General features: G+C 31.7%; 1 protein-coding gene across 4 annotated transcripts in view; it reads left to right on the forward strand.

Annotated features, from left to right (window-relative positions):
• The window catches only part of CaMKII (Calcium/calmodulin-dependent protein kinase II), a 130274-nt gene that overhangs the window by 49114 nt on the left and 63546 nt on the right, over window positions 1-17614 (forward strand). For all 4 annotated transcript variants that reach the window (XM_043046971.3, XM_043046970.3, XM_043046972.3 and 1 more), the window contains exon 3: window positions 1451-1510. In XM_043046971.3, the coding sequence (XP_042902905.1) occupies window positions 1451-1510 (60 nt within the window). The remainder of the gene's footprint in view (window positions 1-1450; window positions 1511-17614) is intronic.

The raw sequence follows: 17614 nt of genomic DNA on the forward strand, positions 1-17614 counted from the left end.
AGAATACTGTAAGTATAGTAGCCTTATATTCGATATTCGAATTATTCGATAGTACAAATTTGGTGACGTGGACAACGCGTGCTATCACGTAATGTTCTTTATTGAATTTATCTGACACAGCGAATATAAAATAATTATATATTTAAATGCGCGCAATGAACTATTTTTTGTTCAAATAGAGCTATAAGTTAGGGATTATCACTGATGTTATTTTTAAAATATGTGAAAAACTGAATCGCTTATAGTAAAATTTAAAACAACGCTTAACTAATCGGAAAATTCCATTTCGTTTTTCGCTCATCCCTATTTAATGAATGAATAAATATTTATATAAAACTGTATTAACATCAAGTGTCATTCCACTACTGCAGTAAAACTTGTGTAAATTGACCACTTGTAGTGCATTGTTTTAGTGGTCAACTTAGACAAGTGGTCAACTTATAGAAGGGGTGGGTCATTGTTTACTTTTTCTTTTCCTATATCATGTTGCTATATATTGAATTTTTTTTTTTTTACTTGACTTAAAATTTTATTCAGAAAATATGCAAATGAATATGTTACGAAATGTGTGTAAACCTGATTGAACTTCAATTTGATACATATAATTCTAATATTTAACTAATTTTATTTTAAAAAATTATTTGGTTAGTTATGCATGTGAAGTGTTTAATAAATATAATTTCTTAAAATATCAGAACACGAAAACATGTAATTTGAAAACTTTCACAAAATAAAATTATTTGGACACTTTAAAATTTATTTACTACACTTAAAGATCAAAGATTCAGAGGATTCATTTATTCAAATGCTCACTATTGCAACAGGAAGAGCAACTTTTCAACTAACACACCTGTTTTCAATGAACGGATGAAAGAAATGGTAAAAAGCTGACACCTTACAGTTCCCCTGATGGTCAACTCAGAAAAGGGTTTAGATTAGCTTTTTATACTATTTCACCAAACAAGTGAAATTTTAACATACATTGCCAAAATGACAGAAAATTTTCTGAATTTTTTTTCTGGTCAACTTATGAGGTTTTTAGAATAGAATTTCATAATACTCCTAGACAAAATTGACTTATTTCAGTGGTCAACATACAAGATAGACATGTGGTCAAGTTACAGAGGTTTTGCTTCTTTATAATATATACGAAAAATTCCGTTCTTGATAATTGAGGTCAACTTATGTAGGTGCCCAACTTACAAGGGTGGTCAACTTGGCAGGTTTCACTGTAGTTTTTAAAAAAAATGTATTTGAACTAGAGTGGATGAATAAAAAGTATTTTATTAATGATTGAAAATTTGAACAAGATATAAGAAGAGTGTGAACTAATAGTAGGAATTGAAAAAAATATTTTTTTTATTGATTAATTTTATATAACTAATTGAAATTGATCAATAAATGTTACGAAATTGAATCAGTTATTTAAAACGTTTTCAATTTATTTTAGATTTTCAAAAATTGGAACGTGAAGCCAGGATTTGTAGAAAGCTCAACCATACAAATATAGGTAAGTTTTTGTTTATTGGTTATCGATTTGTCATTGCACAGAAATAAGTGGACGTTTCAGTGGAAGACGATGATTTGTGAGGAAAAAAAATATCACTGGTTTTTCTAAAAATGATATTCAAGATATTTATTATAGAATTTTTCATGTTTATTAAAACATTTTTTTAACGTGCTCTGCATAATTTTATTTTCGCTGTCTGATATGTTCAGGACATGAACATTCTCGTTTTACTATTAAATAGCTGCCAACTCTACTGGATTTTCCAGTACACTACTAGATTTTCCTGTACACTACTGGATTTTGCCAGTTTCTCCTGTTCTACTGGTTTAATTAAAATTCTCCTGGTTTTTGTACATTTTAGAAAATTCCCTAAAATTTAATAAGTTTCCTGAAAAAAATCCCTATTAAAATAGAATTTTTGTACCGATTATAGCTTGCTAGCTTATATACGAGGGTTGTAAATTAAATAGTGGCAACTAGACCTTGAAACTCACAGAAGGGTTGGCATGCGCAAATTGGATATGGAAGCGGTCAGGTGGCGCTGTTGTCGATGTGTAGAGTGCAAAAAACAGCCGATCTGCTTAGAAGGATAGTTGTTGCGTGGCGTTAAAGTGAGGAGTTTCATCTCCATCGCTCTAAAGCATGTTTTCAAAAGGCTTAATGACGAAAAAAGACAAGATGCTTCAACCTATCGTGCTACTGTCCTATACAGTAAAGCATTTGCACCACAGGCTTCAAATAACCCTCGTTAGCATTCTGTTGCATTTTTGCCACGGGCAACCTTGACTTTAAGCCACGACCACTGATCATCTTTTGAAAACATGCTTTAGAGCGATGGAAACAAAACTCCTCAATTTAATTCCACGCAACAACTACCCTTCTAAGCAGATCGACTGTTTTTTGCACTCTACACATCGACAACAGCGCCACCTCTCCGCTCCCATATCATATTTGCGCATGCTAGCCCTTCTGTGAGTTTCAAGATTAAGTTGCCACTATTTAATTTACAACCCTCGTATTTAAATACGTATTACCGATACACAATGAAGCGAACCTCATATATAGAAATCGTTTCAAAACTTTTTTTGGTCTAAAAAGATCAGTTTATTTATTTATTTTCAGAACTCTCTTTTTAAATTAATTAAAAAAAAAATCTTTTAACTACTTTTGATGAATTAAATGCTTTTTAGTATTCGAAATTATGAGGAAACATTAATGCATAACATTTTAAGTATGTTTAATGTGAAATCATAACTGGAAAATATTGTAATTTTTCTATTTTGATGACTATAAAAATTCCTAAGATTAACTATGTGTAAAATATTTAGAATGTGATGGAATAGTTATCCTGAAATTTATATTATTTCGTAAAATCTACTGGACTTTTTCTTATCCATGTTGGCAGCTATGCTATTAAATAATAAACAGAAATGTATAAATGTTTGTTAAATTTTTTTTTTTAAATTTAAAAAGATGGTTTGTAAAAATGTCATTCGTATTTTAAAACTAAATCTCTTAACTAATTGAATTCTTCAAATTTACACAAAATATCTCTTAACGTGTTCTATTAACTCTCCAATTTTATTCGATATGTTCAGCATAAACCTTATTGTTTTACAATTAAATCATCAATTCCTGTTGATTTGATACGACACTTTCCAATGTCCCATTGTGCAGTGTTAATGGAATTGCGACAAAATGTTCATTGGAATTAAAATGCATTTCTAGTTCCTCACCTAGTAATTGGATATTTACCATTTAGTGTACTTAGTTGTTACATTCTTCTGTGAATTCGAAACATCATTTATTTAGGAATATTTGTTTCAATTTTGTGCGTGTTACTTAAGTTTATCAGTACTTTAATTGTTAATTATTATTTTATCAAAATATTTGACATATTTAACTGTTAATTATTTTTTTTTATCGAAATATTCGATATACTTAATTGTTAATTATTTTTCTTTCGAAATATTTATCATAGATATGTTTTAAATCTTTTTATTTAAATTACAACCGATTTAATTTTTTACACATAGAGTGAATGAAACCAATCTTTAATGAAATGTAATGCTGTCATTTACGTTCTAGATTTTCACGAAATTTTCAACTGTACTTGTCCACAAATTTAGCTGAATTTCTTTGAAAAGACACAGCTTTGGTGATCGCGGGCTTTTTGTCATGAAACTTGAGAAAACGCTTAATAGAAAGAAGAAAAAATAGTCCGTGTAGAATTGCAATTTTGGTCACCAAATCAAAAAAATCAGGTGATCAAAGAATGACACAAAAATGCTTAAAATCTACAATCGAAACGCTTTGTACTTTTGTTTAACGCTCTGTTTTATTCCTGAACTACTATCAGCTCTCCTTTTTTTCCCTCTTAAGCAACATTTTATAACACAAATGGCTCACAATTCAAATCTTGGGAGACTTTTGGGACATCCTCTTAACCCCTCCAAACTTGTTCCAGTCAAAAAGACGGTGTGAAGTTTTGCCTTATGTTTCTCGTGCCCTTAACATTTCCAAGCTGAATTAGCCAAAAACATTGAAACAATATTTTTATTATGCCCAGAATCATGTTTATTTCTCAATCTATGCACCAGATTATTCGTAATGTGTTTAGAGATAGTTTATTTTAAACGAGATATCAATACTTATCATTATTTCAAGATTAAACCTAAGCCAGAAATCAAAAATGAATACATATATTGTACAAACACTTAATTTCATATAATTTTCTTGAATCAAGAAATCGTCACTTTTATGACAGTATTTTTCAAAAGCGGTCGTATTTAATGAGTTATAAACGTCGTTTAAAGCTACAAGCGCAAATTTTTATTTACTTTTAAGCAAAGTTGTACCGTAGCTGTAGGCGATCAAAATGGGCTACAGCAGAAGAACTCTCTACCTATGGCAGCACTTCGCCTGCTTTTACCATTAGCGTGTGGAGAGTCATAGAAGAGGGAAGTACGTCAGTTTCTGTATTGATTTTCATATAGATTAAAATCTTTAAAGTTGGGAAACTATATGGAACTGAAAACTACATTAAACATAGTTCTAAAAGAAAGCATCATGGAAATTAAAAAAAAAATATTTTTATTAATTAAAAATGAAAAATATTAAGAAAAGGAAAAAATATTGTAGTACATTCCTATACAACTTAGAAGGAGAGGGAAGGGAGAAGGGCAAAATGCATGGAACCGGACTTCTCACCAGATGGCGTATTCGAGCATTGCGATCGGCTATTAGATAATGTCATTTATGTAAATCAAATATACATATAATGTATTTTCAAATGATACAAAGTGTCACATATGTATCATTTGAAAAATAGTGATTCCGTACTCGAGTGTGTACCTAATGTACGTCATAGCTTGAGGTAGCAAATTCCACTTTTATTTGCATTTAAAAAAGAAAATTCTCTCAAACCACAATCTTTTTGTGGAATTTATTTTTTGATTTTACTTTGCTGCTTGCAAACCTCCTCGTCTCTTTTGTGTCAAGATTATTTTAACCTCGAAAATGTCTTAAGTATCGAAATAAAATTCGCATTCAGCCGGAATATTTCGCTGCATCAAATAAGATACATCAGAAGGGAAGAGGGGGGGGACTATAATCTTCCTCTTTTTAGTATTTCATTGGAAAACTTCAAGCCGAAACATACCCTTTAAGGGATTTCTAAAAACCTCGTGGGAAAACTGGGTATATTTTCTGGATGTTTCTTTCTTATGAATGGCTCTATCGATTTGAAAAACACATTTTTTTTAGCAAAGAATTGATGGCTTTCATTTTCAGTTTGTTATGTAAAATTCCAGAGTCTCCGTTAAATCTTTACTTTCTGAAAGTGAAATGTATAATGCTTTCTTAATAGTGAAATGTTTTCTTAATAGGGTCCATTTTTCTATTAATGTTATGTTAAAATATTTTTGAGATTGATTTGTAAACCTATTATCTAAAATTAATTAGATTTCTAAGATCGAATTTTTTGTATGCTGAGAAAGAGGGTGGAGCTCCAGCAAATGAACTTAGGTGCAACGTGTCTTGAAATTTTCAACAGAGAGCATTGCTTGCTGATTGGAGTAATCTGGTACTCAGCATGCCTTATGTACGGACTGTATGGATGGCATACCATGTATGAATCATCATGTAATATTCTGTGAAGGAGATACAGTAGGACCTCTATTTTACGAAGTTGCCGATAATAAGTTCGTTATATAGAAAATTCGTTAAATAGAAAACCACCTTTTGAAATACTTAAACAACACAAAACAGGCTTAAAAATGCATAAACACAAGGCATAACTAAAATTGCAATGCATGCACCTTTATCTTGTAAACTAGTATCTACTATTTATTCTATAAATATTAACCATAAAAGAAATCTGCATGGAAAACAAGAATAGAGAAACATTATCCAGTGCTACATGCATTTTCATACTTCATACACTATCATGCTACATATATTTTCAACTAAAAAAAAAATAATAATTAATGTATCAAATTATAGCTGCATTTATTGTAAAAGTAATTTTAAACATACATTACCACATGTGTTATTAAGCTTCATTCTTACTGATAAAATCCGTTGGTCTGAGTTTTTCGTTTTAAATGTAAACAAAAAGGGAAAGGGATTTTACTGCTTTCTCTAAACTAACTTTTAGAGAAAGCAGTGGCTTCGAAAATTAGTTCAAGGTTATTTCCCCCATAAAATACGTTTGAAATGTTCAGAAATATTTTAGAAAATAAGGAAAGTGGATCTCTAAGAAAAGTTCGTTAAATAGAAAATGCACGTCGCTATTTGGAAGTTATTTTACGATGAAATTTCCAAAATGTTCTTGATTCCTCGAAAAAATTTGCTAAATAGAGAAATTCGTAAAATGAAAGTTCGTTAAATAGAAAGCAAAGGTACCTCAAGCCTTATCCTGAATATCAAAGAACAACTAGGACAACTTCAGCGTCTCCGGAAAAAATGCTTCTTGCAGTGGATTTCCGCCCATGTGAACCTGGAGTTCAATGAAATAGCTGATTCCTTGACTAAAAATGCCAGAGATCTCAATCAAAATTCAATCCCAACCACGCTGGCAGATGCAAATGCTTTTGCAAAGTCAAGACTATTCACCCCTTTAAAAATCAAAGCCCGCGATCAAATAACTAATCTTGACATCGATAGGAAGACAGCCACTACTCTCATCAGACTAAGAACAAAACATCATGAAAACATGAAAATTTCTACAGATGGGACTAGAAAATATCAAAACTGTGGCAACTGTCTTAATGTGGAACTGACACCATATCATGTTTTTAACTGCCCTGCAGTCACTGCAGGCCTTCACCTCTTAAACTACCCCACAGAAGAGGATTTATATTCTTTTAATGCCATAGAAATAACAAAAACTATTCAAGCACACCATGAAATATGATTCAATAGAGGATACGACACCAACCAACCAACCTAACATTTAAAAGCAATTATGCATTTTTAGTAGTTTGTAACATATTTGTTAAATTGGTGTTGCCAGACATTTCACCAGTGGACATTTCACCATAAGATGGAAAATTTGAAATTCTTCAGTCTGAACTGGTGCTTGTATCCAAATGAAATTTAAACTGTGTAAACTAAAAAAAAATTTAAATTCCCTGGTGAAAGCTTTTTGAAATGGTATTCAAATATATATTCAAATGAAATGAGAACCAGCTGTCGGGATAAGCGGAAAAGGTTTTAAGTGTTTTTTTTTTTTTAATTATAGTAGTGAATTTCAAAATGTCCAAATTTCGCCGTTAAAGAGTATTAAGTATTTGCACAGTTTTTTGATCGCTTGAACCCAATCAACCCTATATGGAAAAAAAAAGCAATTAAATGGTTATAGTTTTGGAGAAAAAAGTTTCTCAAACTTCTGCATTCTTCACCATTATTGTACTTAAATAGTTAGTTTGAAAATAAAAAATTTAAAAAAATATTAGTAAATCAAAGGTTACTAAATTTTTAAAAATTACTAAATAATGAAAGTTAAAAAACTCCCATTACTTTTAAAAAAGCATTATGTCTTTACCTGTTTTCGTCTTTGTACTATTTCCAAGGAACATCAAGTTATAAATATACTTTTAATAAATTTTTTATTGCTAAAATACAATTTTGCGTTAACCTAATTCTAAATTTCAATTTATTAATTTTAAATATTGTAAATATAGTTCAAAATAAACGTTTATTAACTATTTTAAGATATGTGTTAAGAACTAGAAAATCATCATGAGGGATTAAAACCCTTTATTTAAAAAAAAATAAATAAATACATTACCACTTTTTTTTATGTAATAAATGTTAACTAGTTTTTGAAATTGATATGATAAATCTCTATTTTTTTTCTTTTTTTTTAGTACGATCTTCCTACAAAATTCCCTAATTTTCAATTGAGACGCATGAAATAGTGCTATCAAATTTATCTTAAAATAGCCAATTTTTCAGTTAGGGACATTTTATTATGGTTATTATTTTAAAACCCTATGTTTCTTTTTAGATTTTCAAATTAACGGCAAAGTTAAGTTCTTACTTTTTTTCTTTCTTCCCTACAGGTTTTCATCCCTACTCCATACTGAATAATTAATTGCTTTTAGAAAGGGAAAAAATGCGCACTTTTAATTTGATTCTTGCGAGCATTTTGCTCTTTTCTAAATTAAGTTCTTATTAATTGCTTTTAATCATCGCTGTTATTGATCGGATTATCCAGGGAATTTTTTATTTTTATTTAATTAAAAAAAAGTAATCTGTAAATTGCTGATTTTCTGAAAGGAACCAAGTTTCAGACGTCGACTCTACTGCAGTTTATACAAATTTTGTATATGTCGAAATCAGGGTTGGGTTTTTGCAGTCAAAAACTGGTTTTTGACATGACAGTGGTAAAAACCGTGTTTTTACCGGTAAAAACCGTCAAAAACCTACTGTTTTCCTTAATTTATGGCATATAGCGGACAATATATTATTTCCACTTAATTGCCTTTATAAATGAATGTTGTAAATGATTGCTATTGATTTTGCTACTATATACATGTATTCTTATAGAAGGATATACATTCATACAGAAATATTGTAACATACTTATTGAAGATAGTGATAGTGATAGAAAATAATGATTTATCATTATAGCTTGATTTGCAAAGGATTCAAAATTTTGAACTTCTTAATTGTTATAAATAAATAAACAAACAAAAAAAAACTTGGAACTATGAATAAATTCAAGAACTAAAAAGAAGAATTTAAAATTTGGCATTTCTTAAATATTGGAAATAAGCTAAACAAAACTTTCAAAACTTGTAACTACTAACAAACTCTAAGTCAGGAATGACTTGACATTCTTCAGTAATGTAATATGCCAAACAAAATGATGCTTGGAAATGTTGAAAATTTTGTTTAGTATCCTAATATTTTACTTCAAATAGTATGATTTGATATAATCATGTTGGGAAAATGCAAAAATCTGCTCTTAAATATCTTTTAACAACTTTTTTTTCTAATTTTATTGCCCAAAAATAAATTAATTTTAAATCCTAAGCAGTTAAACTCAAATTAAAATACAGTTTTATCAAAACTATGGGTTTTTGACAGTTTCTGGCGTTTTTGACAGAAGGGTTTTTGACATGACGGTAAAAACCATGGTATAAACCGGTAAAAACTGTCATGTGTCAAAAACTTGCCAACCCTGGTCGAAATAACGACCGACATTTGAGATAAATTTCAAAAATGTGCTACCAGTTTCGATGTTTAAAATTTCCCACGGTATTTTAACAGGGTTGCCACTCCCGCAGGTACAATAGGGGAAACCTGGAAAATACAGGAAATTTAAAAATCACCTAAAATAACAAGGAAAATGCAGGAAATTTTGTTTCTTATTTTCGTTTTTTAAATAATGGTGACCACTCAAAGCGTATTCTATAGGATATTTAAATATCTCATAGATTACGTGTACATAGTTCATACGTAGAGTACGTGTACATACTTACATAGATTACGGCCCCCGTGGCAGAACTGTCGCAGAACGTTACTGAGTTTTTGCAGAAAGATTTTAGTCCTATTCGCGTGATTTTGTCGTCGATCTTTATTTTGGAATTACTACATGGATTTTACGATTTTTAATTTATGTACAAATTTTAAATTATTATCGTTTAATTTATTTATGAATTTTAAATTTTGTAATGATTTACAAAATTAGAAAGGGGAAATAATTAGGGCATTTTTCCACCTACGAGAAAGTGCCTATAATGTTAGAATTTAAAAAAATATTACTTTTACAATAAGAATTTTTTTATACGTTTTTATTCTATACTTTTTTCTGTAAATACAACGTTTTTGTTACTTTAAATTAGTTACTTTAAATTAGTTATTGTTATAATTAAAAATATCTTAAGGAATAATATATTATTAATGCTAGGGAAAAAAGAAGGAAGCAGTAAGACCGAAAACATTCTGCCATAGGGGATTACGGTAGATTACGTACGTGATATTTCAGTTATACTAAACTATTTCTTTTACTATAGCTTACTTAAGTATGTTCAGCTGTTCCTTTTTTTTTTCTTCTAAGTTTTTCCAGCAATTAAAACTAATAACTGTAGTTAGCCCAATATAGCTCAAACAAGAGCGCAGTAATTGTTGTATTTCCACAGTAATTGTTGTGTTTCCTCTTAATATATTGTGCATAATATATATGTACAGGGAATTTTTTCTTCTTCCATATTTGAGTGGGAACCCTGAGTTTTAGAAGTTTCTCAAACTTCTGCTTAACGTTTGTTTGGTATTTGGTTCCTTTTATGAGACTGAACAAGGCTTTTACAATTTGAACACGTTTACCTGAAAACTATTTAAACATGCGTAAAATATGTTTCAAAAGTTTTTAATCTCCCTACATTCTTCCGTAATTTTAGCAAATAATTGGACGCCAATGTTCCAAACGCATTAAGGGTAATCAACATCAACAACACCAGTGATGTTACCTTTCGATCTTCCATTAGGTAACTCAGTAATCCATAAACTTTAAGGAGGTAAGGAGCGTGTGTGTGTGTATACCTTACCTCTTGGGCGATATGCGCGCTGACTTTGCGCGAATAAAAATCCTTTATCGATTGTTCGAAGGAGAAATGGGGGTGGACAAATCTTTTTAAAAAAACGGTTACGGTGAGCACTGGTAGAATGTTTTCGCGAATTGTTATTTTTTCACTTTATCAATATTCCAGCTTGATTATTTTAGAAAGTGCGGCGAGTCTGGAGGTTGAACCTTATATCCAATTAATTCGAGTTATGAGTGCATTAAACTTGTTAATTAATTTGGTTATCGGATTGTACTCCTGAGAGGGCATAACAGATTAATTTGACGCTTGATTTGATCCGAAAAGTAATGGCTTTTTGGTTAATGCTGTATTAAATATTTTAAGCCTGGATATTCTTTACTATCAAATGTTATTTGCAAGAATTTAAACGCTTGAATCCGTTTACCGTCTTTCTCCTAAAAGATTTTCCACTAAGTGGGGATCATCGTATAATGCATATTCTGTTCCGCTTTGTATAATGTTTGCGAGGAACGTACATTAGCCATGCAACTTTTGTACTGTGCGTGTAAAATGGAACATTGCATTGCACTTAACCTTTCCTGAACATTAAATAATGGCAGAAAAATGTGATTTATATTTACACATCATAGTAAAATCAAATGCGATAAAAATCAAACTTAACTTCTACAAATTTAATTCTACTACAAACTTAATAATAATCATCTCTTGACAATTTTTGGTCATGAAACAAAATCTACTAGACTCGATTATGTATTTTCTATAAAAGTGTAAGAAAACATTTACTTGAATTCTCAACTTTCTTATAATTTTTTTATTGTAATTAAAAAAGAATCGAGTACTTAAATTGGTCCTCCCACACAGACTGTTCCGTAGGGCTATTTCAAATACTACTCAAACATTTTTTTTTTCGACTCTCCCCTTGTTTGAAATGTAAGCAAAACTCAAGCCCCATCCGCATGGTTTTTGTTGTTGTAACAAAACTTAAACAGGGTGCTTAGCATTTTTAAAAAAATGCTTATGAGGTGCTTATTTTCGATTTTCGTTTTTTAAAAGCTCTTAAAGGTGCCTTTTTCATTGGGTGTTTTTAAAAAGTGCTTAATTTCCCCCTTTTCAAAATGAGATTTTTTTCTTTACCATGTTGATTTTCGCTACGAATTATGCAAAAAGACACAGTTTACATTGTTCTATTCAACGTTTTCACAATTAATTCAACCCAAATCTATTTCGGCGTATTGTCAGTTCATAGCGAATGAAAACGCCATTCGTTTTACATAATTCAAAATTTCATGATTTTTGACACTTGTCAAAAACAATTCTAAAAGTTTTTTTTTTTAGACATGGCGGTTAAAACAAGATAAAACCGTCAATTGTCAAAAACTTTAAAGCCCTGCCTTGCTATGATATTTTTTTAAAATGCTTAAAAATATTTTTGAGTGTTTGAAAAGTGCTTATTTTTTGTTGTATAATTTGGCTACGCTCCCTGTTAAAGATAAAAATTTAGTAAAAAAATTAAACGAAACTCATTTTTTTCAATTCATTCGAGTGGTACTGCACTATCCGGCCAAAAGTATCCAAACACCCGGTTTTTATGTTGGTGGAAGCATAATGGTCTGGAGGTGTTTCTCGTGGTTTGGCCTTAATCCGTTAATTCCTGTGGTTGGAAACATGAACTCTGAGATGTATTGTGGACAATACTGCACTCCCAACTCTATGGCAATATTTCGGTCCGTTTCTCTTCTAGTGTGGACTGGACTTCTCAGATTCCCGATTTAAAACCCATAGAACACCTTTGGGACGAATTAGAGCGCAGATTACGTAGCCAGCCAAATCGACCCTCCTCACTGCAATCACTCACTTCAGATGTGATGGAAGCCTGGAAGTCGATTCCTATGGCCACGTATCAAAAACGGGTGGACACAAAAACACGTCTTCCCAAGACGTGTGCAGGTTGTCATCTATGCAAAAAGGGGACCAACATAATAGCGTATTAAACCATTAAATATGTGTATTAGGACGCTCTTAGTTCATAACACTGGGTGTCCTCATACTTTTTGCCAGATAGGGCATATTCTTCACGAATCCGTTTTGTCGTCAAACACCACTCTTCAAGGAATTCTTTTTTTTTTTTTTTTTACATTTTTGTATTTTAAGAAAGATGTGAAAATGAGAGGATTCTGATGTAAGCATTTTTTTTTACTTTCTGCCGTTGTCAGCAAAAATAAATAAACCGCTCACTCGTTTGGTGCTTATAGTTTGTTTAAAGTAAGAACTCCCCAAGTCATTCGTCTGGACCCGTGTCGGTGACTATGGTAACGAGGTATAACTATTTCAAGTAGGGAAGTTGGATCTTTATTTAGGACTGGATTTGGCTCGTGTTGGCGAGAGAAAGGGAATCATTTTTCTAGGTTAGCCCTAGAGTGAAGAGAAGCTACCCTCCTATAAATGTGCTATTCTTGTTTCCATAACAGCAGACGGCTTCAGATTTTGTTGCGGGGGGAGTTCTGGCCATAGACAAACAGTACGTAATATTTGAACGGCCTAAATGAAGGAGAGAGACGAACTTTTCTTTGTTATAGATTGGGACATATAAATAATTAGCTTTACTTTAATTTGTGGTAAGTTTTTTAGTAAGTTAAGATTTTTAACTTGTGGTTAATTAGCGATGGTTTTAAGTACACTATCATCGCAGGAAAAGTGGGACTCAAAAGTTAAAAGAATAAAATTGAATGCTACCGTATTTATTTTGAAACTTTTGTTTTAGTGCTGAAGGCAAAGATTACTAAATGATGAAAGTTAGAAATCCTCATTATTTTTAAAAGCATTATGTGGATACCAGTTTTCTTTTTTTCTTTCTAATTCTAAGAAACATTTATTTGCAAATTTAATTCCTTGATTTCACCAAAAAAAAGTTTATATATTTTCTTATCAGAAAGTTATTTTTTATCACTCAAATACAAATGTGTTAATATAATTCCAAATTTTAATTTAATAATTTTGAATATGTTTGAAATTCTAGTTTAAAATAGACGTTTATGTTTATTAAAAAAAATTTTCGTGATAAAAAAAACTTTTCTTCATATAAAGAACCTGTAAATAATTCTAGGGAATTAAAGCCTTTTAATTGAAAAAAAAATACATAACCGCTTCTGGAATTTTTTTTTAAATGGTAAGTGTTAACTTGTGTTTGAAAATGTAATAAATTTCAATTTTGTTTTTTAAATATAATCTCCCTACAAAATTCCCTAATTTTTATTGAGACGCATGAAATAGTGCTATTAAATTTCCATTAAAATAAGTAGTTTTTCAATTAGGGAGAATGAATATTTCATTATGGTTATTATCTAAAATTCCTAAGTGTCTTTTTGGATTTTCAAATTAACGACGTAAGTTGTAGGTTTTCTCCCTTTTTTCTTTGATTTTCTCTCTCTTTTTTCATTCTTTCTTTCACGTTTTCATCCATATTCTATACCGAATAACTAATTGCTTCTAAAAAGGGAAAAAATGGGGGGGGGGAATGCTCCCATTTACACTTTTAATCTGATTCTTGCGAGCATGCTGCTCTTTTCTAAATCACTTATTAACCGATTTATCATCGCTGTTATTGATCGGCAGTTCCCGAATAATTTATTTTTTTTTTAAATTACTATTATTTCAACATGAAATATTCAATAGTATATCGAACATACAAGAATGTTTTTAAAACTTTTTGTAGCGTAATTTATTAACTCATACAAGATCTACACAGCTTTTAATTACATCGTACTTTCAGATTGTGCAAAAAGAATTGACCAGTTGAATTTTTTCCCCCCTTTTCATTTGTTGAAGATTGAATCCTCAAACAATAGCTGCATTGAAAAGATAAAAGAAATTCGACAAAAAATGTATAAATGTTTTGTAGTTAGTTTAAAATAAACTAAAAGAAATACAAAACATATAAATGCTAGTCAAACATTTACCAAAAGGAGTACAGCGAAATATATATATGTTAGGTATTTAGTTTCTTCGACCGGGGTCCCGCAGTGGACTGATCATTAAGACACGGTTCCCAGCAGATCACCGAAGTCAAGCATCACTGGCTGCGGTCAGTGTGCGAGTGGGTGACCCACTTGGATCAGTCTGCGTATGGACCGAGGGTGTGCGGTATTGGTCCTCGTTAAACTGTGCTACCGTAAAGTGCTCGACTTCACGCGCAGGTCGTCGGGCTACCGAAGCGGGGGTGCCATCCCCTCTGCAGAGGATCAAAATTGTGATGGCATGTCTTCGGATCATCCTCAGGAATGTTTCCCAGACTGTCGCCAATAGCCCATTGTGCAGCTCTAGTGCGACGTAAATGAACTACAACAACAACAAATCTTTAACCGGGATATCCAGGTTAGCAGGGCGCCGGACTCACGCTTGTGAGAACGGGAGTTCGAATCCACCCGGCCCTGTAGTATATGGTGACTGGTGTGAGTTAAATCTGTCGGCGACCGCGATGGCTCAGGGGATAGAGCATTCGCCTTCCAATGAGGTGAACCGGGTTCGAATCTCAGCGATGGCTGGTTTATATGAATTCCGCATCCGGCTCGTACCGACCGCAGTGCTGACTTAAAATATCCTCATCCCCTAAGACAGATCATGGGTTAGAGTCCCTTTGTAGTCAGGCTAACCATGGGAAGTTTTTTTCCCTCTATGTAACGTAAATCCTGGTTAGTTCTATGAAAAAAGTCTAGTTTGCCCCAATACTTGATCCTAGAGTTCCCATGTCTTCTGGTTAGTGTTCAAAATTGCAAGGTTACGGAGTTGAACACTGGTAGTTCTAAATCCAAAATTAAATCGGCTGTTCAACGACGGTTATGAAATAAAATAAAATTTGATGCTGTTTATTTCATGCAGTCGATAATATCTACCCTTTAGTATGTTTATCCTTTAAAATATTCCTTTCTTCTTTGAGACGATTCATTCTCGCCAAATATTTTGCAGCCAATAGGCGTTTTTCTGCCATAATACACAAATTTCCTGTAAGTGTTCTGACTTTAGTCTTATCATGTAATGACCAGCGGTGATTATTATTTAAGTGAGTTGATTATCTTGTCCCCCAATTCCACGCCCAACAGTTTGCTTGTCCGATCAATATTCGATTCTGAATGACCACCGCCTATAATGGTCAAGGAACTTTCGTGGAAACTAATTAGAACATTTCTATGAAACATAAATGTGGCCACCTCCCCATCCTCTCTAATGACACTTTAGTTCTCTTTACCGTGAAGCGTTAATACTTTAACGAAAGTAATTATTAAATAATTGTTGTTTTGAATAATTTAAAAATGTTTTGTTATTTGTATTCGTTTTTTTTTTACAAATTTTTCTGAATGCTTCCTACAATAAAGAGCTCGCATTCCAATGAGGTGACCCGGGTTCGAATTCTAGCGATTACTGGTCTATATGAATTCGCACCCAGCTCAAACAGACCATAGTGCTGACGAAAAATATCTACATTGGTACACGTACTCATTGGCACTTGCCATCAGGCTAACGGTTGGAGGTTTTTATGGTTTTCCTTTGATAATAACGCAAATGCGGTTAGTTCTATAAAAAAAATCGGGGCAAATTTTCCCCCTTACTTGATCCCGGGGTCCCCTTGTTTCCTGGGCTGGGTTTGAAATTACTAGGCTAAGGAGTTGAACATTGCTGGTCGTAAACTCAAAATGGGTCTGCTTTTCAACGACGTTTTAAATTTAATTATTTTTGTGCAATAATCTTAAAAGGATGAACTATAGAAAAATGCGATAAATGTTTTGAAAATTTAGCTTTATTTATTCCACCTTTAATTCATATGATTTTAGAAAGAAACTATTTTCGAGTTATGGATTCCATTCCATCAGCAATCGAAATCGTCTGATTTTCATTGTTTCTCGGAACAGCTCTTATCGATAAATAATTTTTGAAATATATATATTTCCATTCAACACCCACTGTTTCGAAAAAATTGGGTGGAGTCGGATTAGTCTTTTGAATCAACAAAACTGTTAAGATGACAGAACTTGTGTGGTTCTAAAAGCCATACGTTTTTATTCGCCCCACCCTCTCTGTACTGAAAAGAAATATCAGTGTGATGTAAAACGAATTCTGACTACTTTTCTAATCATTCTAAAAATAAAAATTCTATTCCTCTAAGAGCTATTTGTTTCGATTAAAGAAAGCTTTTTCCTTCCTTCTTATAGTAGTGTTGCATTTAATGCTTATTTTTTTGCTTCATTCCTTATGCATTAGGAATGTTTTATTATCGTAGAGCTTTTATCTTAATGTTTTTCATTATATATATATATATATATATATATACAGGGTGCGTAGCGTTTGTAAAAAGTACTTACAGGTGCTTTCTTGGGGATTTCGTTTTTAAAAGCCTTTAAAGGTGCATTTTTCAGCTGGCGTTTTTAAAAGGTGCTTTTTTTTCCCGAATAATTTTTTTCCCCTTCAGTGATATCTGGTGGATCCCATGCATTTCACGAAAAATGGGGTGTTTGCTGCGTAATCATTCACGCGGACTTCATGTCGTAGTCGTACCCACGTTATGACTTGCACATGCACGCACACTTGAAACCGAAACCCGAGTGCTCCAATTCGGATGGAGAATATCAGATCCTTATGAAATGTTTTTCTTTTTAATTTTATTATTGTTTATTTTATTTTACTTCTAACACTTTTTTGACGTAGGGGGTGCGTGTACTTTTGTTCTGAGATTAAGGTCAAGTTGAATTCACTCGATGATGTGGGAAAGTACTGATTGTTTCGATTTACGTCTGTTTCTTTTTGGGGTTTTTTTTAACGCTAAAACTGTTTATAAAAAGTTTTTGTTTTTCAATGATATCACTGATTGAATATGAATTTTTTGAGTGCTTGAAAAGTTTTTAAAAAGTGCTTATTTTTGATTCAAAGATTTGGCTACGCACCCTGATATATATATATATATATATATATATATATATATATATATATATATATATATTCTTTTTTAGTATGATACTACCATAATAATTTTTACTAAGCATTTATTGAGGAAGGAAAAGAG

The sequence above is a fragment of the Parasteatoda tepidariorum genome, chromosome 6, assembly GCF_982258835.1.
Source record: "Parasteatoda tepidariorum strain Cologne lab strain chromosome 6, Ptep-v5.0, whole genome shotgun sequence".
NCBI lineage: Eukaryota > Metazoa > Arthropoda > Arachnida > Araneae > Theridiidae > Parasteatoda > Parasteatoda tepidariorum.